The sequence below is a fragment of the Pelophylax lessonae genome (genome assembly GCF_965119305.1).
Source record: "Pelophylax lessonae genome assembly, chromosome: 10".
In the NCBI taxonomy this organism is placed as follows: domain Eukaryota; kingdom Metazoa; phylum Chordata; class Amphibia; order Anura; family Ranidae; genus Pelophylax; species Pelophylax lessonae.
Window position 1 is genome coordinate 23,180,940 of NC_138777.1, and position 24,433 is coordinate 23,205,372.

Consider the following 24,433-nt stretch of genomic DNA (forward strand, 5'->3'; position numbering starts at 1 on the left):
TAGTAGGTGAGGTTGAATAAAGACAATAGTCCATCCAGTTCAACCTGTGTAGGTGTGTGTGGCTGTAATCATCTCACATACCCCTGAATGTTCTGATCCTTGAGATGTACGTCTAAGAGTCTTTTGAAAGCCACCATACTACCCGCAGAAACCACCTCTTGTGGTAGAGAATTCCACAATCTTGTAGCCCTAACAGTAAAGAACCCCCCACGTTGCCTGAGGTTAAAACGCTTCTCCTCTAATCGCATTGTATGCCCTCGAGTCCTCATGCAATCCCTTCGAATGAACAGCTTTTTTTCTAAGCTGGGATCCCCATTAAGATATTTATAAATTGCTATCATGTCCCCCCTCAGACGTCTCTTCTCCAGGGAGAATAAATCGAGCGATTGTAGATGCTCTTCATAGTCATGGTCCTCCAATCCCCTAATTAGTTTAGTTTAGTTGCCCTTCATTAACACAGAATGATCAAGCTGCATGTAACCTCATACATTCTCTATTACCCAGAGATGTAGCCCCCCTCTACCTCTGTCACATTGTATAACCGGAGCATAGAATATTTCCCTCTTTCTCACACACTATTGGCTGTTTTCTGTGCCATTCATTTGCTAGTGATGATGTAACACTTGTTTTTTTTTGGGTGGTTTTTTAAATTATTATTATATTAAAATATTAATAAGAAAATGCAAACAATCATTAAATATATCAATGGTGTATGAAACTGCAAAGATTATCAAGCTGTGTTATACATCTCAACGCGTTTCGTAATGCAATATTCACTTCCTCAGGAAAAGGAAAGCGGGAAGGGCTAAACAGATATGTGCACTGGTCCAAATCATTTGGTGGAGGGGGGATTATGTTGTGGGGTTGTTTTTCAGGGGTTGGGTTTGACCTCTTAGTTCCAGTGAAGGGAACTCTTAAGGCATCAGCATACCAAGACATTTTGGGCAATTTCATGTTCCCAACTTTGTGGGAACAGTTTTGGGTATACATTGTATAAACAGAGCATAAAATATTTCCCTCTTTCTCACACACTTTTGGCTGCTTTCTGTGCCATTCATTTGCTAGTGATGATGTAACACTTTTTTTTTTTTTTTACAGTATTTCATCTTTTTGCTGCTCATATTGATTGCCCAGGTAGCCGTTGGCGTCTTCATTTACTTCCAGAGAGATCAGGTAAGCAAACTAAAAGAATCAAAAAATATTAAAACTGTACTGTGCAAATGCTTAAAATGTTACTAAACCCACAACAGTAAAATCAGTCTGTATATGCAGTAAAGCATGCGTGTTATACTCGCTGTGGAACCTAAGGGGTCAATCCTCCGCATTGTGTAAAAAGGCTGTTTGATCCTGTCTTCTCTGATCCTCCCCTTCTTTTACTGTCCCCCCCATCCATCTGCTGATAGAACAGAGCCTTGGAGGCACTCTGTAAAAAGGAGAGCACCTCTAAGCCTCTGTTCACATTAGGTCACTCCGACTTAGGGGGCGACCTGTGAAGTCGCGTGCATCGCGACTTCGGCGTGACATGCACGGACTTCACATAATGGAAGTCAATGCAAGTTGCCTCCAGGTCACCCTGAAGTAGTACAGGACCCTTTTTCTAAGTCGGAGCGACTTGTGTCGCTCCTATTAGAAGGGCTCCTGTACTACACAATGGGAGCGTGAGGACCGCGACTTGTCAGGGTGACAAGTCGCTGGTCCAAGTCGTACCAGTGTGAATGCGGTCTAAGTGCAATATTAGGCTATAGAGTGGAAAGCCAAATTGAAATTCACATAAACAATAAAAAGTAAAGCTCATCTGTGGTGTGGCAGCTCCAGCGGCAGAGAGATCCATGCGTCCAACCTTAAGGATGGGGAGACGTGACCTAGCATGCTGTCTCCGGTGAGGATAGGCGCATGATCGGAAACGCGTCGCGTTCCCCTGCTCTACGGTGAGGTCATACGCCAGCCGGCGCTGCGTTCCATTCAGTGGCCCGCATAGCGAGGATCTGGGACTCATCTATCCTCACCGGAGATGGCACGCTTGGTCGTGGCTCCCCATGCTTAAAGTTGGACACCTGGATCTCTCTGCCGCTGGAGCTGCCTCACCACAGATGAGCCTTTTTATTGATTGTGAGTTTCTATTTGGCTTTCCGCTCTATGCTTAATAAATATTGCACTTAGAGGCGCCCTCATGTTCTTCTTTTTTACATGTGTTCCCTGAGTTGGCCTTTTTTATGTGGCGGTATGCTTTATCACTGCACGACTTGTATGGCGTAGGTCCTCGGGCCTGCCCTGAAAGTCTTGGGAGGGGGTGGATATGGCCTTCTGGCTTAGTTCGCCCTCTCTCATGGGGTCTCCCTTCGGGGGAGCCCCACCTAGTTCTTAGGGTGGGCTACTTCGGCAGTCCCCCTGGAGAACTGGGTCTGCCTGGCTTCGGCTGGGCAGGCCATAGTGAGTACCTCAATCCCTTTTTTATGTGGCGGTATGCTTTATCACTGCACGACTTGTATGGCGTAGGTCCTCGGGCCTGCCCTGAAAGTCTTGGGAGGGGGTGGATATGGCCTTCTGGCTTAGTTCGCCCTCTCTCATGGGGTCTCCCTTCGGGGGAGCCCCACCTAGTTCTTAGGGTGGGCTACTTCGGCAGTCCCCCTGGAGAACTGGGTCTGCCTGGCTTCGGCTGGGCAGGCCATAGTGAGTACCTCAATCCCTTTTTTATGTGGCGGTATGCTTTATCACTGCACGACTTGTATGGCGTAGGTCCTCGGGCCTGCCCTGAATGTCTTGGGAGGGGGTGGATATGGCCTTCTGGCTTAGTTCGCTCTCTCTCATGGGGTCTCCCTTCGAGGGAACCCCACCTAGTACTTGGTGTTGGCTGCTTCAGCAGTCCCCCTGGAGAACGCGGTCTGCCTGGCTTTGGCTGGGCAGGCCATAGTGAGTACTTCAATCCCTGTCAGGAGTATTGCGCCCCGGGGATCAGGGTTAGGGCCCTTCCTTTTCGGAGGAGGGCAATGTGTACGCTTGGGGAATTTTTGTGTGTCTCACGTTTTGCGTGTGTGCACTTTTTTATGCACCGGGTGTAGCTTTTGAGTGTGTTTCACACACCACGGGCTAAAAAAAGATTAAACCACGAAACGCGTAGAGCTACAAGGATGTCATCAATTTTTCAACCATACAGGACTCCATCGCTACCTAATCATTTTTTAACGCTTACTTACCTTTTGTACGTTTATTTTTGTGTATTTTTATATACACAATACAAACTAGGTCCATGACTGCTGCAGCAAGCTGATGATTCAGCGTTCATTGCCATGGTGTACCCTGCAGACTATCTATAATATGGCAACAATGGAATAATTATGGACTGTGTGGCCTATACGGAGTGCCATTAGTCCTTATACTCTTGATATATACATAAAATTTGTGTACCTACACATATATCAGACTGATCCAAGTGTTTAGATTGTGTTGATTATACATGAATTGATATTTCATATGTTGTACTTTGTTAATTGCTGGTGTATAGCAATAAAATGTTTCCGTTGCTCATATTTCCCAGCGATCTGGTTGGTTTCCTCCTCATCTAAAGTCCCAATCCTTTCCTCTATTCAAGCAATTAGGAATGGGGGCACATTTTTCTGTGCTCCATTTAAAGTCCCAACGTCTCGTTTCCACTTATCTTATTCAATATGGACAATGAATGGACTATATGGACTTCCTTTACCTATATAGCCTATAATTTGGATATACCTGTGTGCCAGCATTTAATGTTCATGTTTTATTTTGGGGGCACTCTGCACATGCTCAGTTTGGTGTGTACTGCTAGAAGGTTTTTTTTTTCTGGGAGAGTGCATGAAATCAGCACAGGGCCAATCAGCACTGTCCAGACAGGGGGTCAGGGGTCATGCAGCCTCATAGGACAGTCAAAAAAAAAAAAACTCCTCCTACAAGCTTTAACCAGACACCGATAAAAGTCACAAGACTGCTATATACTGCTGATGAGAAAAGGTATTTAGCAGTTTATATTTACTAAAATAATTGCATTTCCATGTTCTGTGTATTGTGGGAGACCAGATATAGTGACTGCAGGGTCCTGGGTTTAGTAACACTTTAAAGAATGAAAGATTGGTTTCCTTTGGGTATTTGTTTTTTCCATATCTGTGCAGTAATCAAACATTAACCACTTGCCGACCGCCGCAAGTACATTTACTGTGGCGGTCAGTCCCTCCTGGGCAAAGTGACGTAGTACTACGTCGCTCGCCCAGGAGCCTGTAGGGGGCGAGCGTGCGCCGCTAGAGGCGCGCTCCCGTCCCCACTCGTTCCCTGGCATCCCCGCGAGTGATCGGAGGCGCCGGTCACTCGCGATCTCCCGCTGGAGAGGGAGAAAGGCAGGCGGCTGATGTAAACAAAGCCGCCTGTCATTCTCCCTGGTGAGACAGCAGAGATCATACAATCCTGCTATGTAGGATCGTATGTCTCTGTGGTTACATCAAAAGCCACGCCCCTTGACAGTTAGATGCACGCCCCTAGGAACACACTTAACCCCTGGATCTCTAATAAAGTTAACACCTTCCCTGCCAGTGTCATTTTTACAGTAACAGTGCATATATAGCACTGATTACTGTAGTAATGTCACTGGTACCCCCAAAAGTGTAAAAAATGTCAGTCAAGGGTCCGATCTGTCCGCCGCAATGTCGCAGTCCTGCAAAAAAAAATCGCAGATTGCCGCCATTACTCGTTAAAAAAAAAAAAAAACAATAAAAATGACAAAAATCTTTCCCGTACTTATTATACGCAATAACTTTTGCGCAAACCAATCAAAATACGCTTATTGCCATTTTTTTAGCAATAAGTTTTTTTTGTAGCAGAAAACAAATTGGCCTAAAATGATAAAAAATTTTGATTGTTACCTTTTTTTTTTTTTTTTTTTGTTTTTTAAAAATTGTCGCTATTTTTTTGTTTATAGCGCAAAAAATAAAAATCGCACAGGTGATCAAATGCCACCAAAAGAAAGCTCTGTTTGTGGGAAAAAAAGGACGTCAATTTCGTTTAGGTACAGCGTCGCACGACCGCGCAATTGTCCGTTAAAATCACGCAGTGCCGAATCGCAAAATAGGCCCTGGTCTTTGAGCAGCCAAATCCTCTGGGGCTTAAGTGGTTAAACAACATCCTTTTAATAAAGACCGCTCACTGCTGTTCTCTCTCCTTGTGCAGGGTAGCTGGTCTTGTCTCCGCCCCCTCCTGAAGTTTTCTGCGGGTAGCCTGTAGTGGGCGGAGCCTCCCACAGCTCTGCTCTCTATGTACATGCCATTAATGATGGAAGCCCCACTTTTACAAAATATTGTCTGGGTATACAAAGGCATTTGGTGCACAAAAAGTGGATTTATATTCTTTAGGGAAATTAAGCAATATATTGAAAATGGACATTTCTGTGACCGAAGTCCAGTTCTAAATCCTGGTTATGGCAATTTTCCATACTTTGCTAGTCAATTTCTACATTTAGAAATGAATTCAGGCAGAAAATACCTAAAAGTTTTTGGAAAGACTCATACTAGAGACAACAGATTGATGTCCTTGTTTATTCCAGCGGCTTCCTCCACCAAAACAATGGATGGTATATATATGATGTCAAGAGTTCTTTGTACTATGAGATGATCTCATGGGACCTTCCATTGTAAGAAGGAGAAGGGAAGCGGCTTGTACTATACTTTAAAATAGGAACAGGAATATTTCGCCTTTCTTTTTTTGTTTGTGTGGATTATCATGCGGTTTGAAGTCCCGTTGTAACTGGAGGTTTGATGCGTTCACACGCTAGATCCCAATAAACTCCGCTTTGTAAAGAACACAATAGGGCCTTCTATATTCATCATGAACCTTTCACACTGCAAAAGCTGTGGCTTAGTCCACCTTTATACAGTGTTTTATGTTACACCTATATTTAGGGTGAAACATGGTGGCATACCCCATCCCCAAACCCACACCCTTACCTAAATCGTGTGGGTGCTTCTGAATGGGAAATCTTGTGTTTTTTTTTTTTTTTTCAGCTTTGCCCACACCATCAAGGTTATTCATCAATTACAAATCCTACAAGTCCCATCTGCCATCATGGCAGACAGACTCAGCACAATACACAGGGCAGGGCAGAAGCATTGAAGCCACACTGCTTCCAGTCCCATAACATAGGGGGCGCTACCTCAGTATGGACTTGGGTTTGGGAGTAAACACTGCAAGGGCCTGTGCACTGCACTTGATAGTAGGTGCAGTGCTTTACAACAGTGGTCTCCAAACTGTGGCCCATGGGCTGGATGTGATGATTTGCTTGCCTTCTCTTTCCCTTGGGGGTACTATTAGTCCCAGTGATAATATACGGGGCACTATTCCTCCAACTGACACCAATGATGGGGCACTATTCCTCCAACTGACACCAATGATGGGGCACTATTCCTCCAACTGACACCAATGATGGGGCACTATTCCTCCAACTTACATTAGGGAGGATGCACTGTTTTTCCCAGTGACACCGAAGTTGGGGTATATTTCCTGACACTGACATCAAGGATTGGGGCACTGTTCCTCCCACTGACACCGACAATGGACCAACATTCCTCCCACTGACACCGACAATGGACCAACGTTCCTCCCACTGACCCAAACAATGGGGCAACGTTCCTCCCACTGACCCAAACAATGGGGCAACGTTCCTCCCACTGACCCAAACAATGGGGCAACGTTCCTCCCACTGACCCCAAGAATGGGGCAACGTTCCTCCCACTGACCCCAAGAATGGGGCAACGTTCCTCCCACTGACCCCAAGAATGGGGCAACGTTCCTCCCACTGACCCCAAGAATGGGGCAACGTTCCTCCCACTGACCCCAAGAATGGGGCAACGTTCCTCCCACTGACCCCAAGAATGGGGCAACGTTCCTCCCACTGACCCCAAGAATGGGGCAACGTTCCTCCCACTGACCCCAAGAATGGGGCAACGTTCCTCCCACTGACCCCAAGAATGGGGCAACGTTCCTCCCACTGACCCCAAGAATGGGGCAACGTTCCTCCCACTGACCCCAAGAATGGGGCAACGTTCCTCCCACTGACCCCAAGAATGGGGCAACGTTCCTCCCACTGACCCCAAGAATGGGGCAACGTTCCTCCCACTGACCCCAAGAATGGGGCAACGTTCCTCCCACTGACCCCAAGAATGGGGCAACGTTCCTCCCACTGACCCCAAGAATGGGGCAACGTTCCTCCCACTGACCCCCAGAATGGGGCAACGTTCCTCCCACTGACACCAACAATGGGGCAACGTTCCTCCCACTGACACCAACAATGGGGCAACGTTCCTCCCACTGACACCAACAATGGGGCAACGTTCCTCCCACTGACACCAACAATGGGGCAACGTTCCTCCCACTGACACCAACAATGGGGCAACGTTCCTCCCACTGACACCAACAATGGGGCAACGTTCCTCCCACTGACACCAACAATGGGGCAACGTTCCTCCCACTGACACCAACAATGGGGCAACGTTCCTCCCACTGACACCAACAATGGGGCAACGTTCCTCCCACTGACACCAACAATGGGGCAACGTTCCTCCCACTGACACCAACAATGGGGCAACGTTCCTCCCACTGACACCAACAATGGGGCAACGTTCCTCCCACTGACACCAACAATGGGGCAACGTTCCTCCCACTGACACCATCAATGGGGCACTGTTCCTCCCACTGACACCATCAATGGGGCACTGTTCCTCCCACTGACACCATCAATGGGGCACTGTTCCTCCCACTGACACCAACAATGGGGCACTGTTCCTCCCACTGACACCAACAATGGGGCACTGTTCCTCCCACTGACACCAACAATGGGGCACTGTTCCTCCCACTGACCCCCAACAGTGGGGCACTGTTCCTCCCACTGACCCCCAACAATGGGGCAACGTTCCTCCCACTGACACCAACAGTGGGGCACTGTTCCTCCCACTGACACCAACAATGGGGCACTATTCCCCCCCCCCACACTGACATTAAGGATGAGGCACTGTTTTTCCCAGTGACACCAAAGATGGGGCATATTTGCTGACACTGGCACCAAAGATAGGACACTATTCCTCCTACTGACCTGAAACCAACAATGGGGTACTGTTCCTCCCACTGACACCAACAATGTGGTTCTGTTCCTCCCACTGACGCCAAAGAAGGGGAACTATTCTACCTACTAACTCTAATGATGGGGCACAGTTCCTCCCACTGACACCAAAGACGGGGCACCTTTTCCTTCCACTGGCACCAACGATGGGGCACTGTTTTTCCCAGTGACACCAAAGATGGGGCAGATTTCCTGACACTGGCACGAATGATGGGGCACTATGTTTTCTACTGGCACTAAAGATGGGGTTCTTTTCCCAACACTGACACCAAAGAAAGGGAACTATTCTGCCCACAGACTCCAACGATGGGCCACAATTCCTCTCTCTGACACCAAAGACGGAACGCTTTTCCTCTTACTGGCTCCCTCCCTAATCTTGTTGACTGCAGGCTCCCACTGATGCTGGGACATTATCTACTCCCTCTGGTGACACTCTGGCCCCCTCAAGTAACCGCACAGTAAACAGGCCCTTTGCTTAGAAAGTTTGGAGAGCCCTGCTCTATAGGCTTCAATGCAAAAAGTGATGGATGCAAATTGATCATAAGATCAATATTGATGCATTTATTACTTTAGACTGTCACTTTAACTACATACACCACAGGAGCACCCACCAACCATAGCACATACCTTTATATTTTAGCAAAGCTTCTTCCTACAAAGAAAATGTTGATGATTTCTGACGAAAACTTGAGCTTGGCTTCTTTAGGTTCTGCTTTCTAACCTTCCCTATTGGCCACTAAGACGCCACAACATATTGAAGGACAAGTTGGGAGATTCAGGGTTGGTAAGGGGGTGGGGACAGACTTGACTTTTTTCAGGAAAAGTCAAGGTTTGTATATAATCATAGCTGCCTAAATTTGCTAAGAATTTTGGAAAGCAGTTGTTGCTGATAGTATCTGCTGATTCATTTGTAAACCTATGCTCAGTGTGAATTGCCTGGGTTTGTGCCCAATTTAAAGTAGAAGTCCACCTTAAAGAGGTTGTAAACTCATACATTTTTTATTTTATTTTTCCCAACCTGAAAGAGAAACACATAATGAGCTAGTATGCATCGCATACTATCTCATTATGAAATACTTACCTTCGAACGAGCCCCCCGCCGTGCCGCCCGCTTACCTATATGACGGGCGACATGTTCAGTCGCCCATCTTCTGGGACCATCGGATTGGCCGGACCCACGACAACGTCACTCCCGCACATGCGTGCGGGAGCCGCCGTTCACGGCATAGGGCTCTGAAGGAACGGCATGGGTGGGCGTTCCTTCAGAGCGCATGCGCCGATGACGTCATCGGCTGCATGCAATGTAAATATCTCCTAAACCATGGGTGTCCAACCTTTTGGCTTCTCTGGGCCACATTGAGTGTAGAGAAATTTTATCGGGCTGCATATTAAATATATACTATAGTTAAGGTATAGAAGTAATAAAATGCTGCCGCACCCCCCCCCCCCTCCCCCACCACACTAGTTTAACACAACTAGAGGATGATCAAATGAAATGGAATCAGTATACAGAGGTTTACTTCTTCTGAGCGATAATAAAGGAACACTCTAACTACCATGACCACTTCAGTGATTTGAAGTGGTCATGGTGGTAGGAGTCAGAAACACTGCACATGCTCCCCTCCCCCCTCTGAGGCAGTCTCTGCCTACCATTAGTTGGAAGCTGCTGTGGCCGTGCCCCCGACCTGACTTGCTTCCTTCCCAGCAAAAAAAAAATTGTCAGGGGGCAGTGGGCCACGTTGCCTTAGGTTTCCGGGCCACATGCGGCCCTCGGGCCGCAGGTTGGACATGCTTGTCCTAAACGGTACATGTTTAGGAGCTATTTACAGTACCTATAGGTAAGCCTTATCATAGGCTTACCTATAGGTAAAAGTTGCAGAGGAGGGTTTACTTCCTCTTTAAAACTAAAATCCCTACATCTACAGACATCCAGGATCTAACACTAAAGCTTGGTACACACGCAACGATTATCGGCCGACCGATCGGCCGTCTTTTGTCCAGTGTTGTTGTGTTGGTTGAAATGTGCTCTAGACTGCACACAAATGTTCTCGGCCAACAAAAACCAACTTCAGAAGTGATGTCATGTGATGGTTAACTTTCCGTGTGTTTTTTCTTCTCTGAGCATGCCCAGTCTTGCTCATCTGATTTTTGTCTGCCGAAATCTGTACTGACTGATGGAAAATTGGCCGTTGTGGTGACGGCCAACAAAAATTTTATAGTCTGCACACCAGACTTTGTTCGGCCGAAAAGTCGGAGTCGGTTGTCGGAATCATCATACTAACAAGCCGAAAATCGGCCGATCGGACGTTTGGCGAAAATTCACGGCCAACAATCTGTGCGTGTGTACGAGGCATAACCCTATCTAGCCCTGTAAAGAAGAAATCAGTATACATGCCTTTTTTGAAGCCGACCCGACCCCGCGCTGAAGCTGTTAGCCACGGCTTCGCTGTGGAGGCGGGTGCAGAGGAGGCAGCCGACAATGGAAGCCCCATAGTAAGTCTATGGGTGACATCACTACCCATTCATTTCACAGCAGTTGTCGACTGTGTCCTCTGCAAAGCTTCTGCCGCTGGAGACCGTATCGGACCAAATCGGCTTAAAAAAAAAGGCATGTATACTGATTTTCTTCTTTACAGGGTTAGATAGGTTGGTGTTAGGTCGTGGAGATCTATAGATTTTAGTTTTAGGGTGGTCTTACACTTTAAGTTTCAGTGTCTGATATTTTTACTTATTGTAATATAACGGCAAAAATTTTCTTCACTTGCTTTATGTCCTTTTCTTTCAGCTTAAAAATGAGATGTCCACCATCATTGAAGAGTTGATTGTGACCTACAACCCGGAGGACGATTCGAACAACAGTGCGGAGGTGACGTGGGAGTATATCCAACACACTGTGAGTGTAAAAGAAGTGCCTGCCTGATTGACATTTCCATTTTATAGACTAATCTGCTAAGTGTTGTCCACATTACTACTGGTATATCTATAATTTGTGCTTTAACTACTGCTTCCTTCTGTAATTTGTATATTAATGTTCCTTTGCATGATACCTGTGCAGAGGAAGTGGTCATTTAAGTTCCCCATTTAAGAACTAGTAGTAGACAGACGCTGCTTTAGACAGTTCTGGACATGGCTGTAAGGGGGTACCCTGGTGTAAAAAGGACTCTGATGGGGACCCTGATGTAAGAGGGATTCTGATGCTCACATGGATGTAAAGGGGGACCCTGGTGTAGGAGGGACTCTGATGGGGACCCTAATATAAGGGGGATTCTGACAAGGACATAGATCTTAAGGGGGTGGGGGTCCTGATGTAAGATGGATTCTGACTATGAGGACATGGATGTAAGACGGACTCTGATAGGGACTATGATGCAAGGGAGGGAGGAGGGTTTGTTGGAGATCCTGACGTAAGAGGGATTCTGACGAGGATATTGATGTAAGGGGGGGGGGGACCTTGATGCAAGTTGGATTCTGTAGGGGATCGTAATGTAAGAGGGATTCTGATGCACACATGGATGTAAGGGGGGGGGGACTCTGGTGTAGGACGGACTCTAATGTAAGGGGAAATCTGACAAGGACATGGATCTAAAGGGTTTGGGGGCCCTGCTGTAAGATTGATTCTGACTATGAGGACATGGATGTAAGAGGGACCCTGATGGGGACTATGAAGCGGGGGGGGGGGGGGTCTGTTGGAGATCCTGATGTAAGAGGGATTGTGACGAGGACATTGATGTAAGGGGGAGACTTGATGCAAGAGCGATTCTGATGGGGATCCTGCTGTAAGAGGGATTCTGATGAGGAGATGGATCTAAAGGGAATGGGGGTCCTGATGTAAGATGGATTCTGACTATAAGGACATGGATGTAAGAGAGAGACTCCGATGGGGACTATGATGCAAGGGGGGGGTCTGTTGGAGATCCTGATGTAAGAGGGATTCTGACGAGGACATTGATGTAAGGGGGGGACCTGGATGCAAGAGGGATTCTGACGAGGACATTGATGTAATGGGGGGACCTTGATACAAGAGGGATTCTGACGAGGACATTGATGTAAGGGGGGGACTTTGATACAAGAGGGATTCTGACAAGGACATTGATGTAAGGGGGGGACCTTGATACAAGAGGGATTCTGACAAGGACATTGATGTAAGGGGGGACCTTGATACAAGAGGGATTCTGACAAGGACATTGATGTAAGGGGGGGACCTTGATGCAAGAGGGATTGTGACGAGGACATTGATGTAAGGGGGGGACCTTGATGCAAGAGGGATTGTGACGAGGACATTGATGTAAGGGGGGACCTTGATACAAGAGGGATTGTGACGAGGACATTGATGTAAGGGGGGGACCTTGATACAAGAGGGATTGTGACGAGGACATTGATGTAAGGGGGGGACCTTGATACAAGAGGGATTCTGACAAGGACATTGATGTAAGGGGGGACCTTGATGCAAGAGGGATTCTGACAAGGACATTGATGTAAGGGGGGGACCTTGATACAAGAGGGATTCTGACGAGGACATTGATGTAAGGGGGGGACCTTGATGCAAGAGGGATTCTGACAAGGACATTGATGTAAGGGGGGGACCTTGATGCAAGAGGGATTCTGACGAGGACATTGGTGTCAGGGGGGGACCTTGATGCAAGAGGGATTCTGATGAGGACATTGATGTAAGGGGGGACCTTGATGCAAGAGGGATTCTGACGAGGACATTGATGTCAGGGGGGGACCTTGATGCAAGAGGGATTCTGACGAGGACATCGATGTAAGGGGGGGGGGGACCTTAATTCAAGAGGGATTCTGACGAGGACATTGATGTAAGGGGGGGGGGGACCTTGATGCAAGAGGGATTCTGACGAGGACATTGATGTAAGGGGGGACCTTGATGCAAGAGGGATTCTGATGGGGGATCGTAATGTAAGAGAGATTCTGATGAGGACCCTGCTGTAAGAGGGATTCTGACAAGGACATAGATGTAAGGGGGAACCCTGATGTAAGAGGCACTCTGATAGGGGCCAAGATGTAAGGGAGGACCCTGATGGGGATTTTTTTCATCAAATCTATGTAAAATATACAATGGGGCCCCCGTACAGAAGTTTGGAGACCCTCTGCTCTGAGACATAGCTTTTTGTTAATATGAGAGTACAGTTCCGCCTTCACTCTATCATTAGGCATTTTATATGGTATTATATATTATTAGGCATTGTATACGGCTTACTGTATTTTACTTCATGAATAATTTTCTTTCATTTTGATTTTAGCTCCAATGTTGCGGCTGGAAGGGTTACCAGAATTGGACCAAGAACCCAAACGTCGGCAACAACACGGACGTCTTCCCCTGCTCCTGTGTTCAGAATTCTAACAGTTCTGATGGTTTCTGTAAAAACATCACCACATCAAGCCTCTATCCGAATGTAAGTGACCCCCGGAGCAGAGACAAAGCGAGGGTGCAGAACGTACAACTGCACATAGGCTGCTGGGGGCCCATTTATAGATGTGGGATAATTGGGTGTTGGTCACATAGATCTGTTTGCGAGTTATTTCTTTCCTGCTGTCAATTGATAGGCCCTCCAGCTGTTCAGGAACTACAATTCCCATCATGCCTAGTTATGTCTGTGAATGTCAGAGGTTTACAATGCCTCATAGACATCACCAGATGCTGGGTTACCTCCCTGGTGATGCTCTGCCAGGCCTCTACTGCAACTGTCTTCAGTTCTTTCTTGTTCTTGGGGCATTTTCCCTTCAGTTTTGTCTTCAGCAAGTGAAATGCATGCTCAAAATGGTCCTCAGTAGTTTGTATGGCCCCCACATGCTTGCTTGTATGCATGCCTGACAACGTCCGGGCATGCTCCTAATGAGACAACGGATGGTGTCCTGGGGTATTTCCTTCCAGATCTGAACCAGGGCATCACTGAGCTCCTGAACAGACTGCGACAGCAACAGATGGACCGAAACATAATGTCCCAGAGGTTTTCTTTTTAGGTCAGGCGAGCGTGGGGCCTATTCAATAGTATCAATTCCTTCATTCTCCAGGAACTTGCTGCATACTCTCGCATTGTCTTGCCCCAGGAGGAACTGAGGATCCACAGCACCAGTGTAGGGTCCGACAATGGGTCCAAGGATTTAATCCGGATACCTAATGGCAGTTAAGGTGTCATTGTCTAGCCTGTAGTGGTCTGTGCGTCCCTCCCAGACCATCACTGACTCACCACCAAACCGGTCACGCTGAACGATGTTACAGGCAGCATTACATTCTCCACGGCTTCTCCAGACCCTTTCATGTCTGTCACATGTGCTCAGGGTGAGCCCACTCTCATCTGTGAAAAGCACAGGACGCAAGTGGTGGACCTGCCAATTCTGGTGTCCAATGGCAAATGCCAATCGAGCTCCATGGTGACAGGCAGTGAGCACAGGGCCCACTAGAGGATGTCGGGCCCTCAGGCCACCCTCATGAAGTCTGTTTCTGATTGGTCAGAGATATTCACACCAGTGGCCTGTTGGAGGTCATTTTGTAGGGCTCTGGCAGTGCTCATCCTGTTCCTCCTTGCAGAAAGGAGCAGATACCGGTCCTGCTGATGGGTTAAGGATCTTTTACAGCCCTGTCCAGCTTTCCTAGAGTAACTGCCTGTCTCCTGGAATCTCCTCCATGCTCTTGAGACTGTGCTGGGAGACCCAGCAAACCCTTTGGCAATGTCACGTATTGATGCGCCATCCTGGAGGAGCTGGACTGCCTGTGCAGTCTCTATAGGGTCCAGGTATCACCTCATACTACCAGTAGTGACACTGACCCTAGCCAAATGCAGTGAAAAACAGTCAGAAAAGAGGAGTAGGGAAAAAAATGTCAGCGGCCTCCACCTATAAAACCATTCCTGTTTTGGAGGTTGTCTCAAAGTTGCCTATCTAGTGCACCTGTTAATTTCATTAACACCAAATCAACTGAAACTGATTAACAAACCCCTCTGCTACAAACTGACCAGATCAATATCCCAGGAGTTTATCCCAGGAGTTTAATTTATCTGATGCTATACTCTAATTAAAAAGTGTTCCTTTTACTTTTTTTGAGCAGTGTATGTTTTTTTATTTATTTTTTTTTATTTTATATTCAATTCCAGATTTTAAAACCATGTTTGTACAATAAAATTTTCTTTATTTTTTTATATACGTTACATTGCTTATGTGCTCATCTCAAGTGACAACCCGATACCCTACAAAGTCCCAGTTCTCCTATGTAGGAGTTGTCTTCTTGTCTTTTTATGACTTATTTAATATATTATTAGGATGTGGGATGTTGTCCCTAGAACTGGTAGACTACAATATGATTGCCATCCTTTTAACTGATCTGACTTGTGGCATGCATGTGTTCTGAGGATATTGAAGGGAAACCCCAGGCCAAAATTTTAAAAAAATAAATAAAAGATTGCAACTTGTCCTTTGACCACCCCCCAGGTCATACCCGACCAGAGATGTATAGTAACTAAGTAGAACTACTTCACTACTGTACTTAAGTACCGAAAGGCGGTATCTGTACTTTCCTAGAGTAGAATTTTTTTCTCCTACTTCCACTTTTACTTCACTACATTTTTTTCAATGATTTCAATACTTCTACTCCGATATTTTTTTTTGCGCTGCATAGTTACTCGTTACAATTATAAAAATTACCACTGCCAGAACAGTAGATGGCAGATTTCATGAAGCTCAAAACATGTGTATTATCAGCGCATGCGAAAATAAAAGCTACTGTATGTATAAATAAAAGCTGCATTTGAAATAATAAAAAACAATATGATGTTCAAACTTTTGACTTCTTTCTTTAATAACTACATAACACAGTACTTGTACTTTTACTTTCAGTACTTGAGTAGCAATTTTTTTAAAAAAACTACTTGCAATACTTAAGTACAAAAAATGTTGAATACTTTAGTACTTCTACTCAAGTCACTTTTTGATCGAGCACTTCCACTTCTACTCAAGTCACTTTTTGATCGAGCACTTGTACTTTTACTCAAGTATGGGTTAGAGTACTTTATACAACTCTGTACCCGACCCTTCGGTGTGGTATGGATTTTGATGGGAAACCCCACGACCAAAAAAAGATACCAGACTCAACGGGCCTGGTATGCATCTGGCAGGGGGGTGCAGCCCCACACCTGTTTTTATTTTAAAAAAAAATTGGCGCAAGTTTTCCTCTATACCAGAAGCAAAAAGAATTGTTTTGATTGGTCAAAGGACAAGTTGCATTCTTAAAGTCGCATCTCGTTCAATGAAGTCGCAGGGCAAAGTCGGATCGGCAGTCGTGCGACTTCCATGTCAGAGCAATGTGAACTCGATCTAATACCGCTTTAAGCACAAGCAGCTCTATAGCAGGATTGTATTTTTTCCCCCCGTTGCTGTAGGTTTGTGTTCTTTTGAACAAAGGTCTTCCTCCACCTTTTAGAATTATCAGCTACACCAAACATTCCAAAGGTTTTGTTGATCCGTGTAGGGGAAAGCTGTGCCAGATTCTTTTACATAATGCCGTGCCCGTGTTCCGGAACACAGCGATAGCGAAACGCGGCCACACCCTGCCCCTGTCTAAATGTCTTCTTTTCTTTCAGGGCTGTGAGAACCAAGTGGAAAGCTGGCTGAAGGACAACCTGGGGATCATCCTGGGCGTGTGTGTGGGAGTCGCCGTTATCGAGGTAAGGCCACCGAGGTTTCCAAAATAGCCGAAAGTGAACCCATACTGCACGCGTTTCAGCACCTGACGTGGGGGGGGGGGGTCAGGGGGGAACTGATTGTGGACAATTTCGGAAAGTTAGTTACATTGGATCTATAATCTATGTTGATGGGTGGAGAGGTGTTCTTGTCAAACACAGAGATTTCTGTTCTAATGCATACAGTTGCATTCAAGCAGAAAACGCAATTGACCTGCAAATCAAATGCATGTCAATAAGACAAAGAAATGCAAATAAAAAAATTAGAAAAGCTTAATAGCTGCAAATGCAACCTTTTTGTCATCTGTGTGCAAGGGGCCTATATGTAGCAGCACATGGGTGGGTCTTATGCCATGCTGCCACATACATGCATTTCACAGTGTTATGCCGGGTGCGCACCCCAACACTGTCACCAACAGCTCCTGGTCACCTTCTGCCTTAATCAGGAGATTGATCTCTATGATGTTTCTAGCTTTATAATCTCTTAAAGGGCCAGTACAGCATTATAATCTCTTACCAGGCCAGTAGAGCATAATAATATCATAAAGGGCCAGTACAGCATTATAATCTCTTACTAGGCCAGTAGAGCATATAATAATCTCATAAAGGGCCAGTACAGCATTATAATTTCTTGCTAGGCCAGTAGAGCATTCTAATCTCATAAAGGGCCAGTACAGCATTATAATCTCTTACCAGGCCAGTAGAGCATTCTAATATCATAAAGGGCCAGTACAGCATTATAATCTCTTACTAGGCCAGTACAGCATAATAATCTCATAAAGGGCCAGTACAGCATTATAATCTCTTACTAGGCCAGTACAGCATAATAATCTCATAAAGGGCCAGTACAGCATTATAATCTCGTACTAGACCAGTAGAGCATATAATAATCTCATAAAGGGCCAGTACAGCATTATAATCTTTTACTAGGCCAGTAAAGCATAATAATCTCATAAAGGGCCAGTACAGCATTATAATCTTTTACTAGGCCAGTAAAGCATAATAATCTCATAAAGAGCCAGTACAGCATTATAATCTCTTACTAGACCAGTAGAGCATTCTAATATCATAAAGGGCCAGCTCCCACCAGCAAAAAGAGACTAAAGTCTATGGGATTTAGCTGACCTGAGTTTTTAATGTGAAATGCAGGAAAACACCCATTGACATGAACCCTTAGGGCCCAATCACATTTGCAGTGCAACTTTGGAGCGCATTTTGATGCGAAAGTGGCACACCTGCCAATTCTGGTGTTCAATGGCAAATGCCAATCGAGCTCCACAGTGCCGGGCAGTGAGCACAGGGCCCACTAGAGGACGTTGGGCTCTCAGGCCATCCTCATGAAGTCCGTTTCTGATTGGTCAGAGATATTCACACCAGTGCCCTGCTGGAGGTCATTTTGTAGGGCTCTGGCAGTGCTCATCCTGTTCCTCCTTGCACAAAGGAGCAGATACCGGTCCTGCTAATGGGTTAGGGACCTTCTATGGCCCCGTCCAGCTCTCCTAGAGTATCTGCCTGTCTCCTGGAATCTCATCTATGCTCTTGAGACTGTGCTGGGAGACACAGCAAACCTTCTGGCAATGGCACTTATTGATGTGCCGTCCTGGAGGGGTTGGACTGCCTGTGCAACCTCTATAGCAGCGATGGCGAACCTTGGCACCCCAGATTTTTTTGGTACTAATTTTCCCATGATGCTCACCTACACTGCAGAGGGCATGAGTATCATGGGAAATGTTGTTCCAAAACATCTGGGATGCCAAGGTTCGCCATCACTGCTCTATAGGGTCCAGGTATCGCCTCATGCTACCAGTAGTGACACTGACCCTAGCCGAATGCTAAACTAGTGAAAAACAGTCAGAAAAGATGAGTAGGTAAAAAAAAAAAGGGACCAGTACAGCATTATAATCTCTTACTAGACACGTACAGCATTATAATCTCATAAAGGGCCAGCTCCCACCAGCAAGAAGGGATTAAAGTCTATGGGATTTAGCTGACCTGAGTTGGGAGGTGAAATGCAGGAAAACACCCATTGACATGAACCCTTGGGGTCCATTCAGATTTGCAGTGCAACTTTGCAGTGTGATTTTTGATGCGCCTTTTGGTGTGACTTTGATCTGACGTTACATTCTCTGGAACAAAGTCGCACCAAAGTAGTGCAGGCACCTTTTCAAAATTGCTGTGGCACTAATCTGAACAGGGGCTATTGCAAACAATAGGCTGCGACTTCCCATGTCCAAAGTCTCATGGCGTGTGAATGGGCCTTTGGATCTACCAGTAACTAGCACACAGCCCCTTGGTTTTAGGGCTCTTTGCCGCACTGCATTCTAGTAACAATGCCCTTGCTGTCTGCTGTGGGGCTCAGTTCGAATTAACGAAACCCCAAATGTAATGCGTTTGCCTGCACCAGATCAGTTGCCGCATATGCGGTGCAGTTTCAGCCCCTTTAAAATGAATGGGGCTGAAATCACACTGCACAGAGCTGCATGTGAATGCACAGGAACTGCACAGCATTGATGTGTGATTCATATGCAGTGCCTAGTGTGAATGGACCCTTATACACATTGAAGGAATTATAAGTAAGCTTCACCTTACATAGAGTTAGCAAATGTAACTGGGATTCAGTAAAGAAAGTATAATCCGACTGCAGATTGTACAGCCAGCTTTGTTATCTGAACTCCACTCTTGGATCCGGCTCTGCAGAGCTTGTTTTGCTCATCTCTTGGCAGAAGTCAGTAACCTTCGGGGAACAGGCCAATGAAAGTTGTTTTCTGATTGGCTACGTGTAAGTTACTGCACATTGCATTAGACGTTTTTTTGTCTCTCCCCTTAACTGCCTTCACATGTTTTAGTTAGTAAAGCATGTAGTGCCACCTACAGGCAGAATGATGCACAGCAGCCTCGCTTATCATAACTTCCGCCATATACAGGCATACCCAATGGGACCAGAGCATGTATGTAAAACGAAAATGTACTTAAAGTGAAGCAATACCTTTTTTCACTTCTCAATGCATGTAAATACACTAGCTCTATCGGAAATCTTGGTCAGCTTGACATGGCGCTGCTCCCAAACCATAAGTGACAAGGACACCAAACTTGGGGAGCATGTTAAGGGGAACATGGTAGATTACCTAGGCAAGCTGGCCGACCACAACATAGGATATGTTGTAGTCCTGGGTCCCCTCTCGAAGCTCCCCAAGTTTGGTATCCCTGTCACTTATGGGTTGGGAGCAGTGCCATGTCAAGCTGACCAAGATTTCCCATAGACGCCAATCTTAAATAATCGAGAGTAGTGCAATGCCAAGCTGACCAAGCTGTGTTTGTACTCGCGAGTGTATGTAAAACGAGGTATGCCTGTACCTCAAAGGGGGAGATTTAGAAAATTTCATAAACAGCTTGAGTGGATCCACCCGAGATTCAAACCATGTTATGGGCAGGTTGATAGTACCCAAGTCGATTCATCGATCAACTTTGGTACAGCCAGCATGTCGGATTTTTGTTGTGCAATTATTGCCAGCGGCTCTAGCTGGTAGCAATAATCACTGTATTTTGGCAGGGAAGACTCGCTGTGCCTCTCTACCGGGAAAACAAAATAGCCTGCGGGAAGGATTCCCACATCAACGCTGACTGTGTTGATGGAGGAATCTAGCAGTTTTCTTTCCTGAAATCCGTAGAACACACCATTTATTATTATTATTATTATTATTATTATTAATAATAATAATAATAATAATAATAATATGATAATATAAATAATATTATTAACAGTTTGCGCAGCACTTTACAATGTGGAGGGGGAACAGTACAATTACAATACAGAAGGAATAGGAGGGCTCTGCCCATGAAGCTTACAGTCTAAAAGGAGGGTTAGGTGGTAGTAGGGGTTCCACCTCATCCCTTTTTAAACCAGGACACACATTAATTACACAGGTTCTGTGGCTGATTAAGGTGATAATTAAACCCACTTAGTGCCCTATGTGCATTATATCAGCCCCAGAACCTGTGTAATTAATGTGTCCTGGTGTAAAGGGATGAGGTGGCAACACTAGGTGGTACGAAAGGTAATAGCTGCGGGGATGATCTGATGGAGGTGACTCGGGTACAGTTCTTAGGTGGAGGTGGGAAAGGTTTCCCTTAATAAGTGAGTGTTTAGGGATCACCTAAAGGTGGACAGGGTAGGGGCTGACCGGACAGATTGGGGCAGGGAGTTCCAGAAGTTGGGAGAGACTCTGGAGAAGTCCTGTAGGCGAGCCTGGGAGGTGGTAGCAAGGGAGCTAGAGAGCCCTAGGTAGGGAGAGGATGATTTGGGTGATATCTGCAGATGAGGTTGGTGATATAGCTGGAGGGCGATTATGTGGATGGCCTTGTATGTTGTATGTTGTGGTTAGTATTTTTAATTTTATACAGTGGAATAGGGGAAGCCAGTGGAGGGATTGGCAGAGAGGAGCAGCAGTCACGGATCGGTTAGTAATGTGCACACAGAATCTGGTGCAGCTTTGCATGGTAACCAATCAGCTTCTAACTTCAGCTTGTTCAATTAAGCTTTGACAATAAAACCTGGAAGCTGATTGGTTACCATGCACAGCTGCTCCAGACTCTGTGTGCTGTAGTTTTACTTGGGCTCCTTTCACACGGGCTGTGCGCCCGATGGACTCCATTTGGCTCAGTGGGGATCGATCTGCTGATTCCCGCTGAGCAGGCGGATGACAGCTTCGTCTCCGCTTACTTTGCAGAGATTGAGCTGTCAGATCCCCGCTCTCCTCTATGGGAGATCGGATGAGAACGGACCACCTGTCCGTTTTCATCCGATCCGATCCTCCAGACGGATGGAAAATAGGGTTTCCACCCGTCCAGATTTCACAGACAGGATCGGACATGTCACCGCTGACACTCGCTGCTCCATAGGGCTGCATGGAGGATCCGATCAGGTCCGCCTGAAAACTGACAGGCAGACTGGACCAGAAAGCCCGTGTGAAAGGACCCTTAAACTTCCCCAAGGTTTATCGAACGTTAAAAACATAATTGTAATATATTGCAGCTTACCAGTCTCTGGATGTGGTGGCTGCATTGGTTTTTATTTTGCAAGTTTTTAATCTGGTTTTATTTTTACATGGCAATCCTGCCAGTAAAGCACATCTGTTCTGGGGTAACAAGGCTCACTCCATAAGGTTGAGGAGGTGTAGTTCTGTAGTCCTTAGGGATAGCTGGAAACAATGTAATTAATTTCGGTCAGAGCAGAAAGTTATGAGATCACAGCATTTCTGGCAGAATCTAAAGATTTGATTTATTTTTATTTTTTGCACATTTTATACAGATATAACAAGTCTCTTTGAATGGTATATTTAATAGGGCAAAAAGGAGCAAATAAGAGTTCATTGTTTGGATTTGCGCCTATTTCAAACTAGATGGCGCTATGGTAATTGAATTATGCAATTAGAACAGAGGAGGGGGGGTTACCAAATTTCTTAGGGCTTTCCGCCCGATGGACTCCGTTTTGCTTAGCGGGGATCGATCTGCAGATCCCCGCTGAGCAGGCAGATGACAGCTGTCTCCACTTTGCAGAGACGGAGCTGTCAGATTCCTGCTCTCCTCTATGGGAGATCAGATGAAAACGAACCGCCTGTCTGTTTTCATCCGATCCGATCCTCCAGACAGATGGAAAATAGGGTTTCCATCTGTCTGGATTTCACTGACAGGATTGGATAGCAGCGAATTTTAGCAGAGATGTGACCGCTGACATCCGCTGCCCCATAGAGGTGCATGGAGCATCCAATCAGATCCGCCTGAAAAACTGACAGGGACCGGATCGGAAAGCCCTTGTGAAAGGGGCCTCACTGCATTCTTGTGTTTCCCATTATCTTTTTTGAACAATCAGCATCTGCCATAGCACTTTCCATACTGATTGCAATAAAGCGGCTGTATACACCGCTTTTGTTATTTTTACCTACAGGTAAGCCTATGATAAGTCTTACCTGTAGGTAAAATGAATATCTCCTAAACCCGCACTGTTTAGGAGATACGATATTCACCCTGAATGCGGCTACTGACATCAACGACGCATGCGCTCTGAAGGTCTGTCATATAGGGCTGGAACTTCAGAGCTTCTTGCCGGAACCGAGGGTTTCCACGCACATTTATGGGAGTGATGTAATCACGGCTCTGGCCACTCACAGCGCCGGAGCCCGCGCACCTGGAAGAAATGCCAGGGGGGGGGGGGGGATGTCAGGGGGGGATGTCAGACCCCTCAGAGTTCTGTACAGAGGGTATGATCTTTCTGTTTCTCATCCCTGAAAATTCCATGCCTTCCATCCTGTCAGAACAGTGATCTGCCTTGTTTACTGTACATAGACAGATCATCATTCTGTCTCTCTGCCATTGGGTACCGTGCACCCAGCGATCAGCTTCCGCTCTGTGTAATCACAGTGGAGGAGAGCACCTGGCGGTGCGCATGAGTGCCCCCCACCCGGAAGAGTCAGATTATGTACATACAGTGCCTTGAAAAAAGTTTTCATACCCCTTGAAATTTTCCACATTTTGTCATGTTACAACGAAAAACATAAATGTATTTTATTGGGATTTTTTGTGATAGACCGACACAAAGTGGCACATAATTGTGAAGTGGAAGGAAAATGATAAATGGTTTTCAAAATGTGGAAAGTGTGGCGTGCATTTGTATTCAACCCCCTTTAGAGCCCATTCCCATTAGCGTGACTTGTCAGGCTGACAAGTCGCGGTCGGTCGCGGCCCATTGATTAGCACAGGACCCGTTCTAATAGGAGCGACACAAGTCGCTCCGACTTAGAGAAAGGGTCCTGTACTACTTTGGGGCGACCTGGAGGCGACTTGCATAGACTTCCATTATGTGAAGTCTCTGCAAGTCGCACCGAAGTCGCGGTGCACGCGACTTCACAGGTCGCCCCCCAAAGTTGTGTCGCGCTAGTCTGAATAGGCTCTTACTCTGATACCCCTAAATATAATCCAGTGGAACCAATTGCCTTCAGAAGTCACATAATTAGTAAATAGAGTCCACCTGTGTGTAATTTTAATCTCAGTATAAATACAGTTGTTCTGTGAAGACCTCAGAGGTTTGTTAGAGAGCCTTAGTGAACAAACAGCATCATGATGGCCAAGGAACACACCAGACAGGTCAGATATATAGTTGTAGAGGAGTTTAAGGCTTAGGTTAAAAAAAAAAAATATCCCAAGCTTTGAACATCTCACTGAGCACTTTTCAATCCATCATCCAAAAATGGAAAGAGTATGGCACAACTGCAAACCTACCAAGACATGGCCGTCCACCTAAACTGACAGACCGGGCAAGGAGAGCATTCATCAGAGAATCAGCCAAGAGGCCCATGGGAACTCTGGGGGAGCTGCAGAGATCCACAGCTCAGGTGGGAGAATCTGTCCACAGGACAACTATTAGTCGTGCGCTCCACGAATCTGCCCTTTATGGAAGAGTGGTAAGAAGAAAGACATTGGTGAAAGAAAGCCATAAGAAGTCCCATTCTGCAGTTTGCGGGAAGCCTTGTGGGGGGCACAGGAAACATGTGAAAGAAGGTGCACTGGTCAGATGAGACCAAAATTGAACTTTTGAACTTTTTTGTTAGTTTTGTGT

At 46.1% G+C, this 24,433-nt stretch overlaps 1 protein-coding gene across 1 annotated transcript in view; it reads left to right on the forward strand.

Annotated features, from left to right (window-relative positions):
- The window catches only part of CD82 (CD82 molecule), a 141,327-nt gene that overhangs the window by 114,824 nt on the left and 2,070 nt on the right, over positions 1 to 24,433 (forward strand). Inside the window, exons 6-9 of the mRNA XM_082270315.1 lie at positions 1,099 to 1,173; positions 10,917 to 11,024; positions 13,390 to 13,542; positions 16,723 to 16,806. Of these exons, the coding sequence (XP_082126441.1) occupies positions 1,099 to 1,173; positions 10,917 to 11,024; positions 13,390 to 13,542; positions 16,723 to 16,806 (420 nt within the window). The remainder of the gene's footprint in view (positions 1 to 1,098; positions 1,174 to 10,916; positions 11,025 to 13,389; positions 13,543 to 16,722; positions 16,807 to 24,433) is intronic.